Source organism: Heptranchias perlo, chromosome 6, assembly GCF_035084215.1.
Source record: "Heptranchias perlo isolate sHepPer1 chromosome 6, sHepPer1.hap1, whole genome shotgun sequence".
Classification (NCBI taxonomy): domain Eukaryota; kingdom Metazoa; phylum Chordata; class Chondrichthyes; order Hexanchiformes; family Hexanchidae; genus Heptranchias; species Heptranchias perlo.
The window spans coordinates 28,876,033-28,900,596 of NC_090330.1; the positions used below are offsets into that span (position 1 = coordinate 28,876,033).

A 24,564-nucleotide genomic window follows, 5' to 3' on the forward strand; every position below is an offset into this window, starting at 1 on the left:
ATCAAACAGTGCTGGGTCTTGTAACAGTTATCAGTTAAGCTATCTAAGTGGGTCTTTTCTAACTGGACAATTTCACAATGCATATCTCCACAAAGCTACTTTTACACTAGGAAAACACAGAGTCCTTCTCCTCTTTGGGAAGGAATATTTCTCAGCAAGTTTTTCCCTTTCAGTGTATTGATGGAGTGAGTACTTCGGTCTCAAATAACTTCTTCCACTCCTTCTTTAGAATAGTTTATAAGTGGTGCTTTAACAAACAGTTTGCTTTAAATTTTACCCATTCCTGCAATAAAAGGCAATGTACACAAGAGCCTTTCTGGCATATAATGAATCACTAGTAGCTTACCTGGGGCTAACCCAGCTGTTGATGGACTGCCCAAGGACGGATGAGAGAACAAGGCTGGTGAAAAGGCTGACATGTTGGACTGGGACACAGAACTTAGCCTAGGGGTTGATCCTCCTTTAGGGATGAATTCGCTTGCAGCTGGATTCGGTGTCTGGCAATAAAACAACATTCTATGCAATTATTCACGTAACGATCAGTAAAGTCCATTGCGTGGCACTTAACCTAAAGTTCACATTTTACTGTTTTGAAAAGGCTTTATAAATTATTCTCTTTCTAATTTTTAAAGATATATATAAATAAATGACTTTATTTTTTGATCAAGCAGAGAAGAAACACACTGGGAACCCAAGATGTAAAAACAAGCTCTTTCACTTGAACTTTGATTAATCAACCAGAATTTTCACTCCTGTACATAGTCACATCAAAGCATCAAACACCCTTGGAAACTGGCTATGAATAAGCCAGATTAAAGCAAAGGGTTTAAGCATCTACCTCACCCCATGTAAATCTGCTATTTTTGGTACAAAATTGATGGGAAGGGAAGAAGCCAAACAAGAAATGTAAATGCAATATAGATGGAGACCAAGTGGGACAGAATAGTGCATGAGTGTATTAACAAGATGAAAGAGCAAAAAGAACTTGGGAGTATTCTACTCACTGAAGTACTGTTCCATTTCGTATAATAGAAACTCAAGGTTTTTTTTGTATACATGTGCATGTGCCGGAAACACATACAATTGCACATTAATTTGAGGGAGAACAAAGATGGACAGAAGTGAAATATTACAGGTCTATCTAGCTGTCTCTGATGGTTACGTTGTACCTAATGTTTAGCGTTCTTGGTTTTGTTTGTTGGACTGTGGTATGCAAAAATCTACTTGTGATTGTGTCAAGTCTGTGTTATAATCTCAAGACAAAGGACTGTCACAGTGAAGCCATCACACTGCTCCAGAGACAACTGCCGCTGCATAAAAATGTTTTCTGAAATTTATTTAGCATTTGAAACCCTGTATTAAAAAAAATGCTCAAAATATAAAATACTGCAATTACTAAAGGAAAACAACTTGGTTTATACATGACTCCAAAAATGTTCGAGGATGGTTAAGGCAACATAATTGATGTTGACTGCTGGACAGAAAGAACAAGGATTGTTGCCTGATGGTGTCCCTTTAGAGGCCAGGAAAGAGACCTCTACGGTATGGACACCTCTAATTTTTATAGCTAAACTGGATACTTGTCCATCGTGTGGCGAGAACAAAAGATAGAACTTTCTCTTCACAAAAAATTCCAATATTAAAATAGGCTTCAAGGACCTATTTAATCAATCGCACCATTTAGGTAATCAAAAAATTTACACAAAATAGTCATAGTCATAGTTATGGAAGCTGTAGCAAATTTCTTTCCTATTCCCAAACCAGACTCAAAGGTAATGAATTGTACATATAATATTCACAGAAAACTAGTTGACAGGTGTAGTGGCAGCACCAATCCCAAATCATCAAGAGCATATTTTGTGTCAGATAATCATTGAGTAGATGAAGTCTACAGTCCTGCACTATCAACTGAACAGCAAAACATGAAGATCTCAAACCACCTCCCATGTTGTAACTTAGACATTATGTTTCAATTTCTATTATTTGTACTCATTAAAGGAGATCAGTGCTGGGGAATAAGACATTTTCCCACAAATGCACTCCTGAGTATTCTATACCAAGAGTTAGAAGCAAAGTAAAGCAGTTTCTATTGCAGGGGTGTCAAACGTACGGCCCACAGAATAGTTTCATCCAGCCCGCAGACTTCCCATGAATGTTCGAATTAGGACTACCAAGAAAGTGTATTCGGAGATAAGCTGCGGTTATCGGAGAGAAGCCAGAGATAGTTAATCTGGAAAAGCAGCAGTAGTTAATCTGGAATAGCAGCAGCAGTTGAACTATTGGATGGGCATCAAAAGGCCAGGAACAGAAGACCAACTATGCATGTACTGGTAGAAACACAGCTAATTAATAAAATCAGCCAATTATATTCTTTATTAATTGCTGTCAACACACTTTCAAAAAGACATTCCTTAAATTCGTACAGTCCTCAGCAATTTTTATTAAAATCAGTGATGTAAACAATTATCAACACAAAATTAGCATATTAATCACAATAACCTAGTCAGCAATTCATTAAGTTAATTATTAAATTCAACCAGCAGCTTCAAAATTATTATTTAAATAGTTGGCTAATTTAAGATCTCCTCCCAAAAAAAACAAGATAAAGTTAAAGCTTTTTAAAAAAAAACTCGATATGGAAGAAAACAGGAATCAGACTATAACTGGAAAAACAGAAATACGAAAGAAGATAAAATAAATTGTATGCATTAGAGTGAATAAACTTAAATAGGGTAAAAATAATAAGACAAAAGTAACAAACATAATTCACTGCCTTTACCTGAATTCTAGAAGCTTTAATAATATTGTTCTGGAATCTGAAGCATATACTACATTGTGGTTCCAGTTGTTTCAAGAGATATCGCACTACACTAATTATAGTGTTTGATCATTTAGTACTGTACCTTTGCGTCCTATCTACAGTATTGTGGGGAAAAACTACAATTCCCTAGATACTCAGCACAAAAGATACCATACTCAAAAATAATATATTCGACAGCACTCATTAGTCCAGAATTTGCTGTCAAAATAACGGTGAGGCTAATGGTGCTCGCCATTATTTGTGCGCAAATGCTACAGCAACTTCAGGCGAGGTGCAGATATGCGGTTAAGCGCAGAAATCCAAAAGTTGCTGTCCGAGATGGGCTGTTCTGCCGTTAGCTTTGCAAAAAAGACATCTCACTGTCTGCCCCGCCATTGAAATGCATTGAACGGCGTGAAGTTGCTGTATTCGCGCTGTAGATACGATCTAAACAAGTTTAGTCTTGTCCATTTCAGTCTAAGTCCCTTTTCAACGACGTGATAAGTGTTAATTACTGTTAGTCAACCTCTCTGGCACTGAAAATTAACTATTACAAGTGTGGAGTCTCATTCTTTCAGGTTTTAATTGTTGGAGATTTAAAAAATGTAAAATTTATTTATTTTTTTACTTTTCCTTTCTGTCTCTTTTTTTCTCTCTCTCAATCCAATCTTTCTTCCCTCTCTTTATTCCTCTTTCTGTACCTGATTTGACATTGAATTCAACCACTCTAATTTACACTTCCTTCTCAGTCCTTGCATTGTTAATTTCACAATCCTTCAATCTGATTGGTTAAGAAGATACACAGTTGCTTGCCCCGTTCGCTAGATCCCAGATACCCGGATTCCCTCACTGTGATGTTATCAGCTCGCACTTTCAGCAACATGCTACGCAAAAAATTTAAAAACCTAAACTTGCAAGGGCAGATTTAACTAATGGGAAACGCCGCTAGATGCCCTGCCAAAGCAAATTACGGCCCATAGACATTTGGATGGTCCGCATTGGTCAACTGCTTGTTAGAAAGCTAGTTCCTTTTGAGGTCACTAGATCTATGGTGTGGAAATGTTCAGAATAACATAGATGGCGGAGTATTTGGATTTTCAGATAATGTACAAGTTCATTTTTGAATTTTCACAACTAGAAAATTCTCTGTCAAAAGCACATAATATTAAACACTGCAGATCTGTACCATAAAGCATACACGCTGAGCTCTCCTGAACAACCCCTTCTTGTAGGCTGGCTGAGCACAGCGGTGAAATGTTTTCTAGCAGAAATACTGAGGTTTGGTTGCAAAAATACATGAATCCAATTTTGTGCAGGTTCAACAAAGACTTTCCAGCATGTAGTCATGTTTATTGAATCCAAGTACTTAGTACTGCACCCAAAGAGTCAATGCCACAGGGGAAGGAGTGGGGGGTGGCGGTGAGAGAAAATGTGTTCTAAAAATTTTTTTTTGGTGTAAAAATGGACTAAAAATGTCTGTGTCCTATCAGTATACCTTTTTTAATTAAAATGGGGAACAGGAATAAGGTAAACAATTATTTTTCTATTTCTTTTTAAATCAGAAACTGGACTGGAAGAATTACTAGGTCCTTTTTCATGGAAATTGTGAAAATGATAGAGAGTCACAAGGCTCAACTGACTGTCTAATTAATTATTCTGAAAAACATGCAGTAGTCAAAGTACCACATTACGATGCTTCACTGGTTTCCTCAGAAATTTTATAAACTGCTTAAATTTCAGTCTAGCTCTACATTCACACGGAATACAAAGGGAAGTTATGCTTCAGTTGTAAGGAGTCTTGGTCAGACCCCATCTGGAGTACTGCATTCAGTTCTGGGCACCACACTTCAGGAAGGATATATTGGCCATGGAGTGGGTACAGCACGGATTCACTAGAATGAAGAATCATGAATAAACTTGCAGTATGGCCATGTAAATGGCAAATTAATTTCAATATTGATAAGTGTGAGGTGTTGCATTTTGGTAGGAGGAATAAGACCATATACTCCTTGGAAAATAAGAGACTAAATAGGTAGAGGAGCAAAGGGATCTAGGGGTACAGATACACAAATTATTAAAAGTAGCAATACAGGTTAACAAAGCAATAAAAAATGCAAACAAAGCACAGGGGTTCATTTCTCGAGGAACAGAATTCAAAAGCAGGGGAGTCATGTTAAACTTATATAGGATCTTGGTTAGACCACACTTATGGAGTTCAGAACTGTGTATAGTACTATATCACAAAAAGGATATTGAGGCACTGAAGCAGGTACAAAAAAGATTTACAAAGATGATGGTTAAAACCTCTGTGTTCTGCTATCAGGAAAGACTGTACAGGCAGGGGGTTCTTTTCTCTTCAAAAGAGAAGGTTGAGGGGTGACCTACAGAGGTCTTTAAAATTATGAAAGGGTTTGATAGGGTAGATGTAGAGAAGCTGTTTCCACTTGTGGAGGAGTCCAAAACTAGGGGTCATAAATATAAGATAGTCACTAATAAACCCAACAGAGCAGTTAGAATGTGGAACTTGCGACCATATGGTGTTGTTGAGGCAAATAACAGATACATTTAAGGGGAAGCTAGATAACTACATAAGGGAGAAACAACAACTTGCATTTATATAGCACTTTTAACATAGTAAAACGTCCCAAGGCGCTTCACAGAAGCATTAACAAACAAAATTTGACACCAAGCCACATAAAGAGATATTAGGACAGGTGACATAGGCATTAAGGAGCATTTTAAAAAGAGGAGGTAGAGAAGCAGAGAAGTTTAGTGGGGGGGGGGGGGGATTTCCAGAGCTTACGGCCTCTGTGCAAAGAAATTTCTCCTAATCTCGCTCCTCGCTCTTAATGACGCCCCAGTCAAAAGAAGTAGTCTTTCCCTATTTACTATCAAAACCCTTCATCTGAAAAACAAAGCAACTTGGCAGATGAAAAACAATGTCCATACCTATATCTTAGAATTTGTTTTCCAGGTCAAATCTCTCTCTTCCAATAACCAACTCCAGATTTTCACCAGTTTGCTTTCTTTATAGAATTACTTGGTCAAGTTTTCCCCATGGCCACATGACTAGGAACATCAATATTCTTACAATACTACTCTGAATTAAAAACTAAAATAGTTAGCCACTAATTACTAAAATGATGTAATCAACCAGATCACATGGACCCATAGCAAAGCAAGTCTTTTCGAAAAAGCTGGCAACCCATCCAATGTTTAAGGTCAGAAGTAGCAAACTAGTTCACCATCATTCTAGACTCAATGTTACAATGCTGAAACAGGCCATTTATTCTAGTCCCACGTCTCCAAAACTTCTCGATCACCTTTGTGCTGTCAAGATTGTCTGTCCAATATATAGTCAAGGACGAGTCCAACTGAATATCAGGATAATCAAAGCCATCTTTTTCAGCCCCCTTTATTACCTCCTCTCTCTTGCCATTGACTATTCCCCTCTCCAGCCAGTTGCTCAGGCTGAACCAGACTGCACAAAACCTTGGTGTTCTGTTCAACCCCAGAGCTGAGCTTCAAATTCCACAACTTATCCATCATCATTGGCAGCTTCCGTCTGTACGTCATCCCCACCACTGCTGAAACCCTTACCTACACTTTTGTCACCTCTGGACTTGATTTCTCCAATAGCCTCCTTGCCAGCCTATATCCTGCCTTATACTAAGTCCCACTTGCTCATCACTCCATCCTCGCTGACCAATATCAACTCCCTATTCTCCAATGCATTGAACTTAAGATCTTCATTTCAAATTCTCCATGGCCTTGCCTCACCCCATGTTTGCAACCTTCTCCAGCCTTCTACACTTCTCTACATCCTCTTGTCCTCTGGTCTTTTTGTGCAATCCAGTTCTCCCTTCGCCCCACCACTGGTGACAGTCTTCAGCTATCTCCACCTTACTCTCTGGAATTCCCTCCTTAAGCCCATTCACCCTTAAAAAGTGTACTCAAACCCATCTTTTGATCCACTTTCAGTCACCTCTTCTAAATCTCCTTTCATGGCTGGCCACCCATAGCTTTATATTCTATATTTTTTTCTTCCCCCTCTGTAAATTGCCTCATGATATTTTCTACGTGAAAGGTGCTATAAAAATGCAATTTGCTATGGTTGCATATCCTAAAACTTACTACACACTCAATTTTGCTTTCTTTTTTTAAAAAATGGAATAAAAATCTTCAAATAAAATTAATGTATGCCATTAAAGGCGATGACAGGCCTTTCATTTAAAGTACTCCCTCTTATCCATTACTGATATCTAAAAACAATATGACCATATCTTAGACTGTGGAAGAAATCTTCAACTTATTCCAATATTTCCCCTCCCAATGAAACATTTTGGATATTGACTAGCACCTGGCACCACTCCAACAGCACACATGGAAGCAGGCAGCTTTCACTAGTGCCAAGTCTCCGTTGGAGCGGAAACGACACAATATACAAGACATTTTTTTTTAAAAAGTGGACGGGGAGAGGGGAAGAAGAGTACTTTACACTGAAAGCACTCTCCAAAATTTTTTTAAAATTTGAAGCAAAATTAAGACTTTAACAGTGAATGCTGCAAAGCAAGTTTTTTGCGCATTGGAGCAATGATGCAATGTTTTTGTCAATTTACATTTAAGTAATTTGACAAACTATTAAAATAAGTCCAGCTACCAGAATGCAGAAAGAGATCATTTCTATTATATCTAAATTTTTCATGTATAAAGACTGATGTTTGCTGAAAGTTACAATTTAGAAATGTGTTTTACAAACTGATGTCATATTGCCACACAGCACATAGCCCAATTACCAGAGGATAGATTTTACCAGCTTCTATAATATTAATTATTATGGTAACTACGGAAATCAATGGATTTAATAGAGAATAATGGGAGCGATTAATAAGCCATACTAATCTGATCAAGAGGTTCAGATAGCATCACATGCCAAAGGTTAAGCTACAATAATTATCTCAATCCCAAGGTCAGAGATTTTTTTGAACTGCAAAAAGTAGCTTTATTCAGCTTTGGCCATTTCAGTTCCAATAAAGGTATATATCAAATTATCTTTCGGAATGACTGCACAATGAGGCACAAAAATGCAAGTAAAAGAACAAATGACGCAGTAACATTAACTACAGCCACTTAGCAGTTGAAAATATAGTCAAACTACCTACCTTTCTCCGTTGAGAAATGCTGAGGCCAGAGAAATCACTGAACAGTGAGGCAGGTAAATTTAGCTGATCTACAAAAAAAAGTTTTAAGTATTAAATCTTAGATTAAAAGCCAGTTTGTATTGCTATTATATATGCTCTTTCAATGTGACTTAGAGGAATATGACAAATCTAGGGCTAATTACACTAAAGAAAATCAAGCCAAATATAGAAGGGAAAGCAAAAAATATTAGAAAGGCTAAGAGAGGGTATGCAGAAAGACTGGCCAGTAACAAGGGGAAACAGTAAAGGATTTTATAAACACAAAGTAAAAGAACATTTAAAGGGGTACAGCCGATTAGAGATGAAAGGAAATCTTAAAGGATGAGCAGATGGTAGAGATACTAAATGAATACTTTGCCACGGATTTCACAGAAGAGTGTGCAAGGGTTACCAGAGCAGAAAGTGAAGGAAGCAATTAGATGGGATAACATTGAAGAAGTAGTACTGAAAAAACTGGTTAAACTCAAAGTGGAAAGGATACCAGTCCGCAGAGGCATGCATCCTACAATGTTTAGGGAATTCTTTGACGAAATAGCAGAGACTCTGACTACAATCTTTCAAACATGTGGATGTGGAAGATGTGCCAGAGGACTGGAGGTTACCAATGTAACACATCTGTTCAAAACAGAAGAAAGAGATAAACCAGGTAACTATAGATCAGTGAGCCTAACATTGGTAGTGGATAAACTTCTAGAGGCCATAACATGGGATAGTAATACTCAACTACAAATAGTTTGCATAGGGACAGTCAACATGGATTGCTAAAATGCAAGTCATGTCTGACAAATTTAACTGCAAGGAAGTAATGCAGTGCGTTGATAAATGATGTTCAAAGGGCATTAGATAAGGTGCTGCACAAGTGGCCTGTTGATAAAATTAAGGTACACGGTATTAAAGGAAATGTGACAGTACGGATAAGAAATTTAAAAGGACAGAAAATGGAGGATATCTGTTATTATTTTTTCTGACTGGAGAAATGTAAACTGTGGTGCCAACAGAGTTGGGACCAGGTATTCCTTCATTACATATATAAAAGCTTGGAAGATATCTGTAGGGAGGATGTTTCCCCTGGCTGGGGTGTCCAGAACGAGGGGTCACAGTCTCAGGATACAGGGTAGGACATTTAGGACTGAGATGAGGAGAATTTTTTTCACTCAGAAGGCTGTGGAGGCCAAGTCACTGAGTATATTTAAGAAGGAGCTAGATAGGTTTCTAAACACAGAAGACATCAAGGGGTAAGGGGAGAGAGCGGGAAAATGGTATTGAGATAGAGGATCAGCCATGATCATATTGAATAGCGGAGCAGGCTCGAAGGGCCAAATGGCTTACTCCTGCTCCTATTTTCTATGTTTCTAAATTTACAGATAACACAAAAATAAGGAGTATAGTTAACTATAAAGAGAACTGTAAGCAATTTTAACAGGATTTAGGTTAATAAATTTGCTACATGTCAGGTGAAATTGAATGGAGTAATGCAAGGCAATACATTTTGGGAGTAAGAATAAGGAAAGCACATGTACAATACAGGGTAAAACATTATTAGGAGAAAGACATAAGGGTTCAGACAGACAAATTTGCAAAAGTGGAATGACCAGTTGATAAAGCTGTTAAAAAAAAAAGCATGTGGGATTCTAGGTTTTATAATTAGATGCAGAGTGTACACAAACAAAGAGGTAATGCTAAATCTATACAAATCATTCGATAGGTTACAATTAGCATACTGTGTCCAGTTTTGGGCATCTTATTTTAGGAAAGATGTCAAGGCTGTAAAGAGGGTGCAGAAGAGATTCACTAAGATAATACCAGAGGTGAGAGGCTTTAGTTAAGACGAGTAACTAGAGAAACTGAGGCTCTATTCATCAGAACAAAGAAAAAGGCAGTGTGATAGAGGCTTTTGAAATTATATGATAAATGTATCAGGAAAAAACTATTTTCTTGGTTGGAGTCAGTAATTAGAGGGCATAAATTTATCACCAAAAGAGAGGGGGGGGATCGGGCATGGAATGCCCTACTAGAAACATTGGTGGAAGCAGAATCCATAACAGCATTTAGAAGGAAATGGATAAATATTTGAAAAAGAAAATGTTTAAAAGGTACGGGAAAAGAGCAAGGGAATGAGTGTATAGCGCTTTCCAAGAGCTATCGTGCGCAATGGATTAAACGGCCGCCGTATGTGGTGTAAAATTATGTGCCGTAAAATTATGTGCCAGCTACAGCATATGTTTTATTATGGTGCAGAAATTCCAGGAAATTATGATGGGAGTGACTTATGCTATTACGTACACCACACCATAATTTATTAGGACTTTTGCACTGCTCCACACAGACCCGTGTGGAAAAAGTTGAACACCTAATTATCATAGCTCTGCCCCCATTAAAATCAATGGCGAGATCGAGTTTGCTGAATTAACTTCTGTGATCGCCACAGCCACATAAACCATTGGTGCAATCACAGGAATCATAGAAATAATTGTGTTGCCCTCATGCCCTGTCTTTTTATTATTCAGTGGTGCAGTTCTGATAGTGTCTATGGTCACTGGTGCAAAGTACAAAAAAACAGAAATTGTACATATTTGGCAGGAGCAGGTGGCCTGTTCCTAGATTTAAACTACCATCCGAATACGATTCTTTTTTTATGTAATGCAGATTGTTAATCCTACGCATTGTGAATGCGGTAGTTACTGGTCAAAATATGCCCGTTTACACCTTATTGAAATCCAAATAGTAGATCAGAACTAGCACTGGAATTACAGGTTGCTTGAGCAACCGAAGACTAAAAGCCTCTGGTTTCCATGTTGTTCGTAAAACCTAAATTTGGTGGGGGGGGATTATCTAACTGTTTTATATAATGAACTAACTAGATAGATATAAAAACAGTCCTGAAGGCGAATCAGCTCTCTATAATTTGAATCTGTGCTTGTTTCTGCCCATTAGTTCAATCTTCAAACAATTATTTTAAACACTTCCAAGTTCAAATAGCATCACATCGCAATGGGTTTTTACTTTGGCCATTGGCCACGCAACTCTTGACCCGCCGCTATGCACGCAACAGCATATTCTATTTATTTTTCCAGCAAACTGTGGCATAAATTCATCACTGGAGGATTGGGCAGCACAAGGCCGAACACGTCGCTAATATTGCCATTGCATCAAATTCCGGACCTATGTGATTTTAGGATTCTGTCAGTAGCACTTAACTTAAGAATGCATGTACATAGAACTTTGTGCATATATAATTCTCCCAAATGAAGATGTTGTTGAAAACTGTGATAACTTTTTCAGGAGATTCTTCTACACTGCCTAGAGGATTTGATTTACAAATAAACCACCCCATGTGATCTTACTTAGCAGTCTCCAAATACATCCCAGAAAGTAAGTGTTAAGAGCACTCTAAAAAGATAAGAATTGTTTATATAAGAACTCTCAGTTTAAAAGAGATAGAAACATTGCAATGGCAACAGCACATTTGAGGCTGTTTAGGGTATATGACTGATTAAGGTAGTCCACAATGAACTTGGAAAAAATTACAAGTCCAATTGATCTAGGCAGACAGAATACGTACCACAGGTCAAGCTCATATGCAGCACATCACAAATGACCACCTGAAGGGAACAGAGACAAAATTCTTCGTGATCACTTCCCAGCTTGTTTTTCTCCATTGCAGGTGAGATGGCTTCATTTATATATGGAGATTAAATTAAATGAGGAATAATGCAATGATGCAAGTACTGGGGAGGTTGCTAGGATAAATCAGTGCTGGCATGTGAAGGCAGAATACTAGCCAAACTTATTTCATTTCTGGGATCTTGCCATCTCCATGGTCTGATTCTTGCAAATCGAGGTGTCACGCATCCTCTATCACAAAACAGTGTCTTCCTTTTAAAGGTCCGACCACATCTACAGCAGGATGGGATATTTTTTGAAGGGGATTACTTCGAGGTTTTACTGGCATTTCTTGAAACTCCCTAACATTGCTTTACTTGTTCCAAGACTTCTTCTGTGGACCATCAGGAAAACCTGAAATCCTTAGCCGAATGCATCTGCACAGCAGGCTTGTTTCCTGGACAGCAGACCACATTAGCAACAGCAACGTCCAAGACGATATAACAAGGCTGCATCATTAAGGTGCACTATTTGCTTTTAAATCTACCATCTTTGTTGAACCACAATCCTCATATGTGTCACATATGGGTAACATCTCCACCTCTCCCACATATCCTTCTCTTCATATATCAAACTTTCTTTTTCTCTGGAACATCAGGTCTTCCCAAGGACTTGCCATTGAATGTACATGAAATATCAAATGCACAACAGGAGGAGAGGAAGGCCAGCCTCCATGTCTATAGGAATTATACATAACTTGGCTGGAACCATTGTAAACTGCCCTAAATAGCTTAGTTAAAAGTCTACATGGGTGGTAGGAAGAGCAAAACTTGGAAAACTGGGGGATGTGGACAAGGTCATTAGATCCAGGATAGAGTTCTCCTCAAGACAGGGTTCTCAGAGACAGAGGTCCTATTATGAGGCAATACTGATACCAAACATCAGAAATACTCCTACAACTATTACACAGCTATAAGTGGATGTTGAAGCCTTCTTTCAGGATGGCTCCAATAGCAATATTCTTGGTAGGCAAACTGCCCCATCACTTACAGATACAGCTTCAGTGGCAACTGTAGCCCAAGTCCGGCATAGGCTTGATGGACCTAATGGCCTTCCTCTGTGGTGTAATGATTCTATGAGTCTAAGTCAATTCTTCCTTCTCTGACAAGCAAGATGGGGAGATGTCTAAAATTCTACCTCTGTTTCAGCATCAGCAGGCATCAAAATACTGACAGATGCTTAAACACTCAAACATGTGCCCTGCAGCTTAACTTGGAACAGACTACACGTCTGAAAAGTATACAATAGTGGAAAACAATGCAGACGTTTGTTATGGGTACTGGTCCCTGATCTGTAGCAAGGGATATACATATCTTAAATTCTGGTGTTGGAGTTGACCAATAAAAAGATAAATTACTGGACTACACAATTATTCAGTCAATGCAGAATTCAATCAACAAATTTAAGCATAAAAATAGCAAGTATGTTTTAAGACTGGAGGGTGATGATGACGACAAATAAGTCAAAATTGAAGTGTAACTTCATTTAAAACTTCCATAAAGTCGTAATTATGAATCGTGAAGAGATGGTCGGGGGTGGGGAAATGGTGAAAATGAGCTCTCCTTCCCCGTACCAACAATGGGAGAATAAAAACAAAGGGCAAATCCAGACTGAAACCCTAAAAGCCCACAAGACCATTACAGTTCTTATGTGGCAAACTAAAAGGAAGAATCCCAAGTTTCCAATTTGGATGCCTGCCTAACTGTTTATATGTTGTCAAATGAGAAAAAACAGCAAAAAGTAGGTTTTGCTAGACAGCAGATACTAAAGGAGTCTCCTATATATCAAACATGTTGTTTGGAAGTGGGAAATTTTAACAAAGTATATTCCCATGTGAATCTCTGTCATTTAACTGAACATCAACAATGTTGTTCTACACATCACGTGCTTTTTAGATGAATATATGCTAATTCTTTTCTTTTGGTATTATTTGGTATAATTCCCTAACACTTTCAAGCTGAAATTCCTTGCCTTTACCAAAGCTTTTGAATTAAATTTTATATCCATGGCCAAGCAAAAAAAAACAGGGCGAGCAGTGTTTGCTGAACTCAAACCAGTATAAATATGGCCTAAATCACATCCACTGGGAGTTGACAGATGAGGACACTTTGGCCAGAAGGTCAATGTTAGATTTACATTACATATTGTAGGACAGATCTGGTCTATTGCACAGAGAAAGTACTTAAAATTTTTTCCTTAATAAGTCAGATTCAAGGAATGAAAAACGCAAACTTCATGAATAATACTGAAACGGTCATGTATGAAGCTGAATGAGACCTAGTAGTTTTAGTAGACTCAATATCAACATGTCCAAACAATGTAGACGAGCCAACAAAGCAAACAGAATGAAGAACTATTTAGTCAAAACAGTAGAATGCAGAGGAAATCATGATTAAACTGTACCATGCTCTGATTGGACCACACTTTGAGTACTATGTCCAGTTCTGATCACTGAGACAGAAGGGAGACATTCAAGTGCTGGATGCTGTGCAGAAAAGAGGCACGAAGCTAATCGCTAGCGTTAGAGGTCAGAATCATGAGGAAATATTGAAGAAACTTGATCATTTCAGCCTTGAAAGGAGGTGTTCGAGAGGTGATCTTGTAGCGGTATACAAGATAGTTTATGGTAGGAAAAGGTAAATCTACATATTACTTTGAATTAAATTGTGAGAGAAGGACAAGATGACACAGGTTCAAACTACCAAGGAGATAAATTTAAGACAGATATCAGTATGTTTTTCTCCACACAAAGTGTTAACAACACATGAAATGGACTTCTAGATAGAGTAGTGGAGGCAAAGATCTTGGAATTATTTAATAAACAATTGGATGTTGAATAGGGGAACTTTCTGAATGGATGAATTAAGATAGTCCAAATGGTCTTCCTCAAGCATAATTATGTGATCTTCAGACAGCCCTCACTGTAAACAAACTCAATCTTGTGGCTACAAAGAGTGATGAATAATCCAAGTGAAAAAGTCAATTTATAAATTCTGAAAGATCAATAATGGGGGCTGCAAATGAAATCAAAATCTCAAAACATTATTTCACTTTTTATCTGTTATGAGCTATGCAATGAACAGTCAGAGGTCTGAGTAGTATTCCTACACTAATATAAAAATTACAATAAAATACATTTTCAATTTAATCAAAAATCAAGTTATGTACAATGGCTCTAAGCATTTCTACAATTCAAAAATTGCAGTATTCAGCAATGGAAAGCCACAATACTGACCAGGAAGATCTGAAGTTCAATCTAATTCTGCTGGGTTAGCAGACCTCAGCTAGGGATACTACAACTATTAAACTGCATAGGTTTTGAAAAGTATCTCAGTCATTGCCTTTATATGATAATTTTGATTCATACAGCAATGCAATTTTTTCAATAGCAGTCCATAAGCTTTCCTCTTAAAAGTCTTTACCTGGTATCAGAAGCACCTTCAGATAGTATGGCATCTCGTTCTAGTGTGTGTACACAAATACCACACACATAATGAACATAAATCAGTTAATTTGATCTAATTGACTACACTAGGATATCACTCATTTTTAAACACAGCTTTCGCTGTGATAAGAAGAGATAAGTGTTAAGATTACATAACTGGCACTTATACAACTACACACAGTGATTACATACATTCCCATTTAATTTAGAATATAGAATGTTGAATATGTAAAATCACAATTAAAAAATTGGCACTACTCAAAGTAGAAAAAAGTCACTCAGTCCAGATGGGATGCATCCTAGGTTGCTGAGGGAAGAAAGGTTGGAAATTGTGGAGGCTGTGGCCACAATCTTTCAATCGTCCTTAGATATGGGGAACAGTGCCAGAGGGCTGGAGGATTGCAAATGTTATACCCCTGTTCAAAAAAAAGGGGAGCGTGATAAACCCGGCAATTACAGTCAGTCAGCCTAACATTGGTGGTGGGGAAACTTTTAGGGACAATAATCTGGGACAAAATTAATTGGCACTTGGAAAAGTATGGGCTAAATATTAAAGTCAACATGGATTTGTTAAAGGAAAATCATGTTTGACCAACTTGATTGAGTTATTTGATAAATTAACGGAGATGGTTGATGAGGGTAGTGCGGTTGATGTTGTGTATATGGACTTTCAAAAGACATTCAATAAAGTATTACATAATAGACTTGTTAGCAAAATTAAAGTCCATGGGTTTAAAGGGACAGTGGCAGCGTGGATACAAAATTGGCTAAGGGATAGAAAGCAGAGAGTAGTAGTGAACGGTTGCTTTTCAGACTGGAAGGAAGTATTCAGCGGTGTTCCCCAGGGGTCAGTATTAGGACCACTGCTCTTTTTGATATATATTAATGACCTGGACTTGGGTATAGAGGGTATAATTTCAAAGTTTGCAGATGACACAAAACTCGGAACGTAGTAAACAATGTGGAGAATAGTAACAAACTTCAGGAGGACAGACACAGACTGGTGAAATGCGCAGGCACATGGCAGATGAAATTTAACGCAGAGAAGTGTGCAGTAATACATTTTGGTAGCAAGAATGAGGAGAGGAGAGGCAATATAAACTAAATGGTACAATTTTAAAGGGAGCGCAGGAACAGCGAGACCGGGGGGGCGTATGTACACAAATCTTTGAAGGTCACAGGACAAGCCGAGAAGGCTGTTAAAAAAGTATATGGGGTCCTGGGCTTTATTAATAGAGGCAGAGTACAAAAGCAAGGAAGTTGTGCTAAACCTTTATAAAACACTGGTTAGGCTGCAGCTGGAATGTTGTGTTCAAATCTGGGCACCACACTTTAGGAAGGATATCAGAAGTTTGCCAACTCGCTACATAAAAAAATGTTTCCTCATGTCGCCTCTGGCTCTTTTGCCGGTCACCTTAAATCTGCCACCGGAAACAATTTCTCCTTATTTACTCTATCAAAACTGTTCATGATTTTGAACACCTCTATCAAATCTCCCCTTAACCTTCTCTGTTCTAAGTTTGATCTGGAATGCACTGCCCGAAAGGGCGGTGGAAGCAGATTCAATAGTAACTTTCAAAAGGGAACTGGATAAATACTTGAAAGGAGAAAAATTACAGGGCTATGGGGAAACAGCACAGGAATGGGACTAATTGGTTAGCTCTTTCAAAGAGCCGGCACAGGTACAATGGGCCAAATGGCCTCTTCCTGTGCTGTAAATACTAATTATACTCTGAATACAAACTTCTGAATTAATTATTAACAGGTCTTTACATTTTCAGACATGGAGAGAAGGGTTGAATTTCAGAGGGCAGGTGAATGTGATTGCCCTCGACATCAAAGAACATTCAACTGAGTATGGCACCAAGAAGCCCAAACAAAAGAGGCCAACAGGGGAACCAAGGAGAACACACTCTAGTGGCTAGAGTCACACCTGACACAAAGGATGGTTGTGGTTGTTGGACACCAATCATTGCAGCCCCAGGACACTGCTGCAGGAGTTCCTCAGGGAAGTGTCCTTTTCCTAACCAACTTCAGCTACTTCATCAATGACCTTATCTCAGTCATAAGATCAGTAGTGGGCTGTTCGTTGATGATTCCACAGTGTTAGCTCCAGTCACAACTTCTGTGGTAATGAAGCAACCCATGCCAGCCTACAGCAAGGTCTGGACAATATCTAAGCTTGGGCTGACAAATGGCAGGTAACATTTATGCCATGCAAGTGCCAGGTAATGAATATTTTAATCAAGAGAAAGCTCAGCTGTCTCTCCCTGACTTTCAGCAGCCAACAGGCACCCTACCAACATTTGGGGATCTCCAATGACCAGAAGAGTAGCTGGGCCAGCCTTAACAACAATGTAGCTACAAAAGCTAGATACTCTAATGAGTGGCTCATCTTCACATGTCAAAGCTTCTGCACCATCTACAAAGCTCAACTCAGGAGTGTGCTGGAATATTTACTCCTAGCTTGGATAACTGCACCCCCTGCAACAACACTCAGGAAGCTCAGAGCAATGCATTTGATTAATGCCCAATTGGGCTGAATATCCATCCTCTCTACCACCAGTGCACTGTGACTACTTTACGTACTATCTACAGGATGCACTGCAGCTTACTTCCACAGCCTGTGACCTCCACCAACAGAAACAGGAAGATCAATGGGAACACTATCACCTCCAAATTCCCTAAGTTACACACTATCCCGACTTGTGTATATATATATATGGTTCACCTGAGGAAGGAGGTAGCCTCCGAAAGCTTGTGAATTTAAAATAAAATTGCTGGACTATAACTTGGTGTTGTAAAATTGTTTACAATTGTCAACCCCAGTCCATCACCGGCATCTCCACATCCTGATTATCTCAGCAATTGATTGAATTAGCAGCTAGAAAACTCATTTACCACAGGGAGCGGCTGAGACTGCTGAGCATAGCACAAACAGAAGAGGGTGATGCACCATATAAGGCAATGCACAAGCTTGTAACCAATCATGGAGTTAAGGGAAATAAGCGGAAGATTTGAATGTATAAAAAGGGATGATTCGATTAAAGCTACGGTACTGTCTGAAGAGCTCGTACCTAGGCTTGACTGTGTCCTGCTTATCGGACTGTAACATTGAAATAAAGGAAAGACAAGAAACAAGGACCGAGTCTGCCTATCATTTTACCTGACGGATTTAACTCCATTTAACTTCAATAACTGGTTACAAATCCTGGAATTGCCTACCTAACACCATTGTGAGAGCATCATCAGCACAAGGCTTCAGCGCTTCAAGGAGAAAGCCAACCACCACCTTCTAAAGGCAACTAAGGATCAACAATAAATGTAGCCTGGTCAGTATCAACTGCATCCCAAGAACAAATTTTTAAAAAATTATTCCATTAGTAGAGACGAGTTAATTTAGATGTCATCTAAGGTTTCTATTATTGCAGACTGAAAGTACAGAATTCTAAAAATCCTACCAAAAATCATATTTAAAATGATCTATTCCCAAAATACATCTGCTATAATTTGTGAAATTAAAATAAAAACTGCAGATACAGCATCAATCCTGTGAGCCTAGATCATCCCAAATCAGAGCCAGGAACTAGCCTAATAACAGCGATCCTGTAATTTTTATAAACACTAGACATAGACTAAATATCTTACATATTTAAATATATTTGTGCCAAATACTTACTGCATTATAAGCACAATTTCAGTTGTGCACTTCAAAACTGTTCCAAGTTTTGATGCATCATAACACTATTAAAAGCCAGTTACATAAAACTCTAGAACTTGCATTTCTGAAAACTTTGAATGGCAAAAAAAGACACCCCCTTTAGCAAACTACATTTCTGAAAACACCTACAATAAGCTATTTTTCTAAAATAAACACAACTGAATTACAATAAAATACTTTACCATGTCCTGCAAAAGCATAAGCTTTGGCACAATCACTCAACAGGCTGGGTGAGCTGCTGCTGTTAGCTTGCCTCTGTAAACAGAAACAAAGTATTATGATAACTGTGACATTTATGATGTCCATTCTCTCACATGACAAATCTACACAAAATTACTTTGTAAAAGTTACCTGCCTTTCATCCTTAATTTAAATTTATTTGGTTTAACTTCACCACTAGCACAAGTGTTCTTACCTTTACACAGAAAATGCTTACCTATGGATATTTCATTTACTTTACAAGGTTGCCTGCAACAGTAGGAGTACCAGAGTCAACCATGGACCAGTGCCACTAACAGCCTTTGGGAAGGAAGGTTTCCCCCTGTACGCTTAGGACAGCTGAGTGCTACCATTTGCAAAGATAAAAGACACCTGACTCAGATCAAGCACATTGGATCTGGCAACGGGTGGGGCTGACCTTTTACCCCATCAATACAAGCCAATAACATACTTTTATCATCGTTGTGATGTACAGAGATTCTCCCAGCTCAGTGCAGTACTGAAGGAGCGCTGCTTTTCAGTTAAGACATTAGACTAAGGCTTCATCTGCCTGTTCAAATGGAAAACAATTTTACAACACCAAGTTATAGTCCAGCAATTTTATTTTAAATTCACAAGCTTTCGGAGGCTTCCTCCTTCGTCAGGTGAACGATGTGAAAAAATCGTTCACCTGTGACCTCCACCAACAGAAACAGGAAGATCAATGGGAACACTATCACCTCCAAATTCCCTAAGTTACACACTATCCCGACTTGTATGTATGTATATATATATATATATATTATATATAATAAAAAACCATTCCTTCATCATAACTGTTTGAGACATGGGAAGGAAGGGCTTAAGTTGAAAAGTGAGCTGAAAAGACAGTTTGGAAAAGACAGCCTCCGAAAGCTTGTGAATTTAAAATAAAATTGCTGGACTATAACTTGGTGTTGTAAAATTGTTTACAATTGTCAACCCCAGTCCATCACCGGCATCTCCACATCATGTTCAAATGGACATTAAAGATCCCATGCGACTACTCAAAGAGCAGCAGGGGAGTTCCTCCAATGTCCTGGCCAACATTTATCCCGCAACCAACACCACCATAACAGATTATTTGGTTATTTATCTTTTTGCTGTTTGTGGAACCTTGCTGTGCGCAAATTGACTGCTGTGTTTACCTATACAACAGTTTCAAAAGTAATTAATTGACTGTAAGGTGCTTTGGGACATCTTGGGGTAACGAAAAGTATTTATATAAATGCAGGTTCTTCCTTTATCAGGGAAGCTCTTGTCCATATTGATAATTTATACTAAATTAGCATTCACAAAATCTATGCTCTGAATAAGACTGTACAGGCAAGCAGACTTTTCCCCTCTGTCACAGTATAAATGGACCAATTTCAGAAGCAGGCAAACAGCTCCTATTCAAAGTGATTCTATAATGTAAATGGAACACATGATTTGATCATTCTACAGTAACCTTAAATTTTGCTATTTGCTCCAAGAATTATAATTTTGACTTCCAAGTATCAAAAGGATGAAAAATATTTTAAACTTGTAACTATTAACTCTCATGTGACATTGCTCAGTGTCCTCTTCCCCTAACTATTGTATCTTTCTCATTTGGACTCCTGCATCTGTCTCCCCCTTCACTCTCTTCTACAAGTGCCCTCTGTTTTGCGATTTGTCCACATGATCGTTTTCCACTCCCAATATTGTACGCTGTATTTCATCATGTTTTCTTGGCCCCAAGTTCTCTCCCATGTGCATCTGCAATCTGTTGTACCCATATGTCTCTCCAGTGATCTGCTACCCCCAATTGCTCTGCATGTTACTCATACCTCTGACACTTCTCTCTCCCTTTCTCATCATGGTCTGTCTTTCCTTCTCCTGATCTGCCTCTGCTGTAAATGTTTCTCTGTATCCCTCTTTCATCTGTCACACTCATTTGTTTGTCCCCTGATCTTTGTTGTCAGTGTCTGCCCCCATCCTCCTCTTGTCTGTCTGTATTCTCTTTGCCCCCATCTTTTCTACTGTCTCTCTCCTCCCCCCCCCCCCATTTATGCCCCATTTCGAGCTCTCTGCCCCACGTGTGTCCCAAGTCTTTGCTGTCTGCCACCTTCTCTTTATCCATATGTCTCGGTTTCCCCATATCTGCTTCTTGTCACTATCTCCACCATTTCTTTCTGCCTTCATTTGTCCTTCTGTATTTTATTTCCCCCATGCATCCCTGTCTGTCCTGCCCAGAACAAATGAGGATGGCATTAGTGCTGGGAAAGTCATTGAAGCTTGTGGTGGGGAATGCTAGCAGTCAAAAGGAATAGGGCCAGGAAGACGACAGACCAAGAAAAGCCCAGGATTTGGTAGGACAGCATCAATTAAGGGCAGGATTGTGTGTGTGTTGGGGGAGGGGTGGGGGGGGAACAATGCTTGCATCCAAAGGAGTGGAGCTGGGAAGACAAGAGAGTAGAGAAGGCCAACAGGGTTAGGAAAGGCACAGAGGGCAGGCTTCAGGTGAGGAACACTAGTGACAAAAGGAGCAAATATTAGCAATAGTGGAAAGTCTGAACCTCTAACAGGGCCAGAGAAAGCAGAGCTATATAAAAGCTCATCTTCAAAGCAGCACTGTATGGAACCAGCACAGCTGAGAAGCTGGGGTGCTAATGCTGCCATTAGAAAGTACAAGAGGAGCTTGAGCTGGCCTGGCAGAATGGGCCTGACCAGGCAATACAAAAATATTTCCACATCTCCACCAGGGCTAATGAAAGTGGAGTTGATGGGGCAGTTTAAAAATGAATGCAGAGCTGGAGCCAATACAGTTAAAATGGAGTAAGGGAGCAAAATCAGCCATTCAGCTTCATGCTCACCTCCAAATTTGCTTTTTGATTTCCTCCCATTCGGTTTCCATCCTTCCCACAGGACCCAGACCACCATAATTAATGTCACCAATGACTGCTTACATGACAGCAGCCATGAAACTAACTCTCTTGTCCTCCTCGACCTCTCTGCAACATTCAACACTGTCAACCACTCCATCATATTTTCTCTGCCGCCTAGCTCTGGGGGTGCGCCCACACCTGACTCCCTTCTTTCTTGTTCCAACAGAGTCAACACATCTCCAATAATGCTTTCTTCTGCTGCCCCACAGTCACCTCTAGAGCATGCCAAGATTCCATCCTTGGCCCTCTCCTTTTCACCCTGTACATGCTGTCCCTCAGAGACATTATCCACAGAAACATGCATTTCCAACTGTATGCATGACACCCAGCTCTACATTTCCACCACCACCTCCATCGTGTTAGACTATCTATTTGACATCACTATGCATGAGCTAGAACTTGCTCCAACTGAACAATGGAAAAACCAACGTGACTTTATTTGGCCCCTGCCAAAAACTCTGCTTGTCCTTGACTCCAGCCTTCCTATTTTTTTGACCTTGCATTCAGCCAACTCTCAATTCTTCTCTGGTTCTTCCAACATTTTATTGCATTAAAGGCACTATATAAATGCAAGTTGTTGTCTGCAAGAGAGGGTCTAATTTTCCATAAAATAGTGTTGCTGCATTAATGCAGCCGCGTCTCTAGCCAAACTGTTCCAGTACAGCTACAACACTGGCATCTACCTGACAATGTGGAAAATTGCCCAAGTATGTCCTGTCCACAAAAAGCAGGACAAATCCAATCTGGCCAATTACCACCCAATCAGTCTACTCTCAATCATCAGCAAAGTGATGGAAGGTGTCATCGACAGTGCTATCAAGGGGCACTTACTCACCATTAACCTGCTCACCGATGCTCAGTTTGGGTTCCGCCAGGACCACTCTATTACAGCCTTGGTCCAAACATGGACAAAAGAGCTGAATTCCAGTGATGAGGTCAGAGTGACTGCTCTTGACATCAAGGCAGCATTTGACAGAGTGTAGCACCAAGGAGCCCTAGTAAAATTGAAGTCAATGGGAATCAGGGGGAAAACTCTCCGGTGGCTGGAGTCATACCTAGCACAAAGGAAGATGGTAGTGGTTGTTGGAGGCCAATCATCTCAGCCCCAGGACATTGCTGCAGGAGTTCCCCAGGGCAGTGTCCTAGGCCCAACCATCTTCAGCTGCTTCATCAATGACCTTCCTTCCATCATAAGGTCAGAAATGGGGATGTTCGCTGATGATTGCACAGTGTTCAGTTCCATTCGCAACCCCTCAGATAATGAAGCAGTCCGTGCCTGCATGCAGCAAGATCTGGACAACATCCAGACTTGGGCTGATAAGTGGCAAGTAACATTCGCGCCAGACAAGTGCCAGGCAATGACCATCTCTAACAAGAGTGTGTGTAACCACCTCCCCTTGACATTCAACTGCATTACCATCGCCGAATCCCCCACCATCGACCAGAAACTTAACTGGACCAGCCATATAAATACTGTGGCTACAAGAGCAGGTCAGAGGCTGGGTATTCTGCGGCGAGTGACTCACCTCCTGACTCCCCAAAGCCTTTCCACCATCTACAAGGCACAAGTTAGGAGTATGATGGAATACTCTCCACTTGCCTGGATGAGTGCAGCTCCAACAACATTCAAGAAGCTCGACACCATCCAGGACAAAGCAGCCCGCTTGATTGGCACCCCATCCTCCACCCTAAAAATTCACTCCCTTCACCACCGGCGCACTGTGGCTGCGGTGTGTACCCTCCACAGGATGCAATGTAGCAACTCGCCAAGGCTTCTTCGATAGCACCTCCCAAACCCGCGACCTCTACCACCTAGAAGGACAAGGGCATCAGGCACATAGGAACAACACCACCTGCACGTTTCACTCCAAGTCACACACCATCCCGACTTGGAAATATATCGCCGTTCCTTCATCGTCGTTGGGTCAAAATTCTGGAACTCCCTTCCTAACAGCACTGTGGAAGAACCTTCACCACACGGACTGCAGCGGTTCAAGGTGGCTCACCACCACCTTCTCAAGGGCAATTAGGGATGGGCAATAAATGCTGGCCTTGCCAGCGACACCCACATCCCATGAACGAATAATAAAAAAAGGAAAGAATAGTTCATGCAATACCAGAATAGAGGTAGCTATTTAATCTGCATAGATTTAGAAGCAGAACATGCAGAGTTAACTGCTATTGTACTTGGCAAGTGTGGGCTAAGACACAGGAAAAATAATTGACTTCAGAGCCTGGCCTTTGTCCAGTTTGCCAATATATAAACAGGTATCACCCACAGTTCAATACCACAGGAAATAAGGATTCACACATTCAAACACATCTGTTCCAACTGGCTTGGTACATATACTATTTGGTTTCATTGCTACAACAGCCTTGCTGTGGCTTCTGTGGTTGCAATTATTAGTGTGCGAGGATTAATATTGATCAACAGTATGAAAATAAGTCTTTTTTGACATTACATTCCATACATTTTTCAATTAAAAAACATTCACGCATATTAAGAAAAACAGGGAGTTCAATTTTAAAAAGACCTGAATTCACAAAAGTCAGGAATGGCATGAATGTAGATTAGCAATTATCCAACA

General features: G+C 39.6%; 1 protein-coding gene across 1 annotated transcript in view; it reads right to left on the minus strand.

Moving 5' to 3' along the window:
• The window catches only part of pan3 (poly(A) specific ribonuclease subunit PAN3), a 119,974-nt gene that overhangs the window by 70,610 nt on the left and 24,800 nt on the right, over window positions 1-24,564 (minus strand). The window contains exons 3-5 of the mRNA XM_067986002.1: window positions 19,013-19,085; window positions 7,963-8,030; window positions 347-497 (exon numbers count right to left, since the gene is read on the minus strand). Of these exons, the coding sequence (XP_067842103.1) occupies window positions 347-497; window positions 7,963-8,030; window positions 19,013-19,085 (292 nt within the window). The remainder of the gene's footprint in view (window positions 1-346; window positions 498-7,962; window positions 8,031-19,012; window positions 19,086-24,564) is intronic.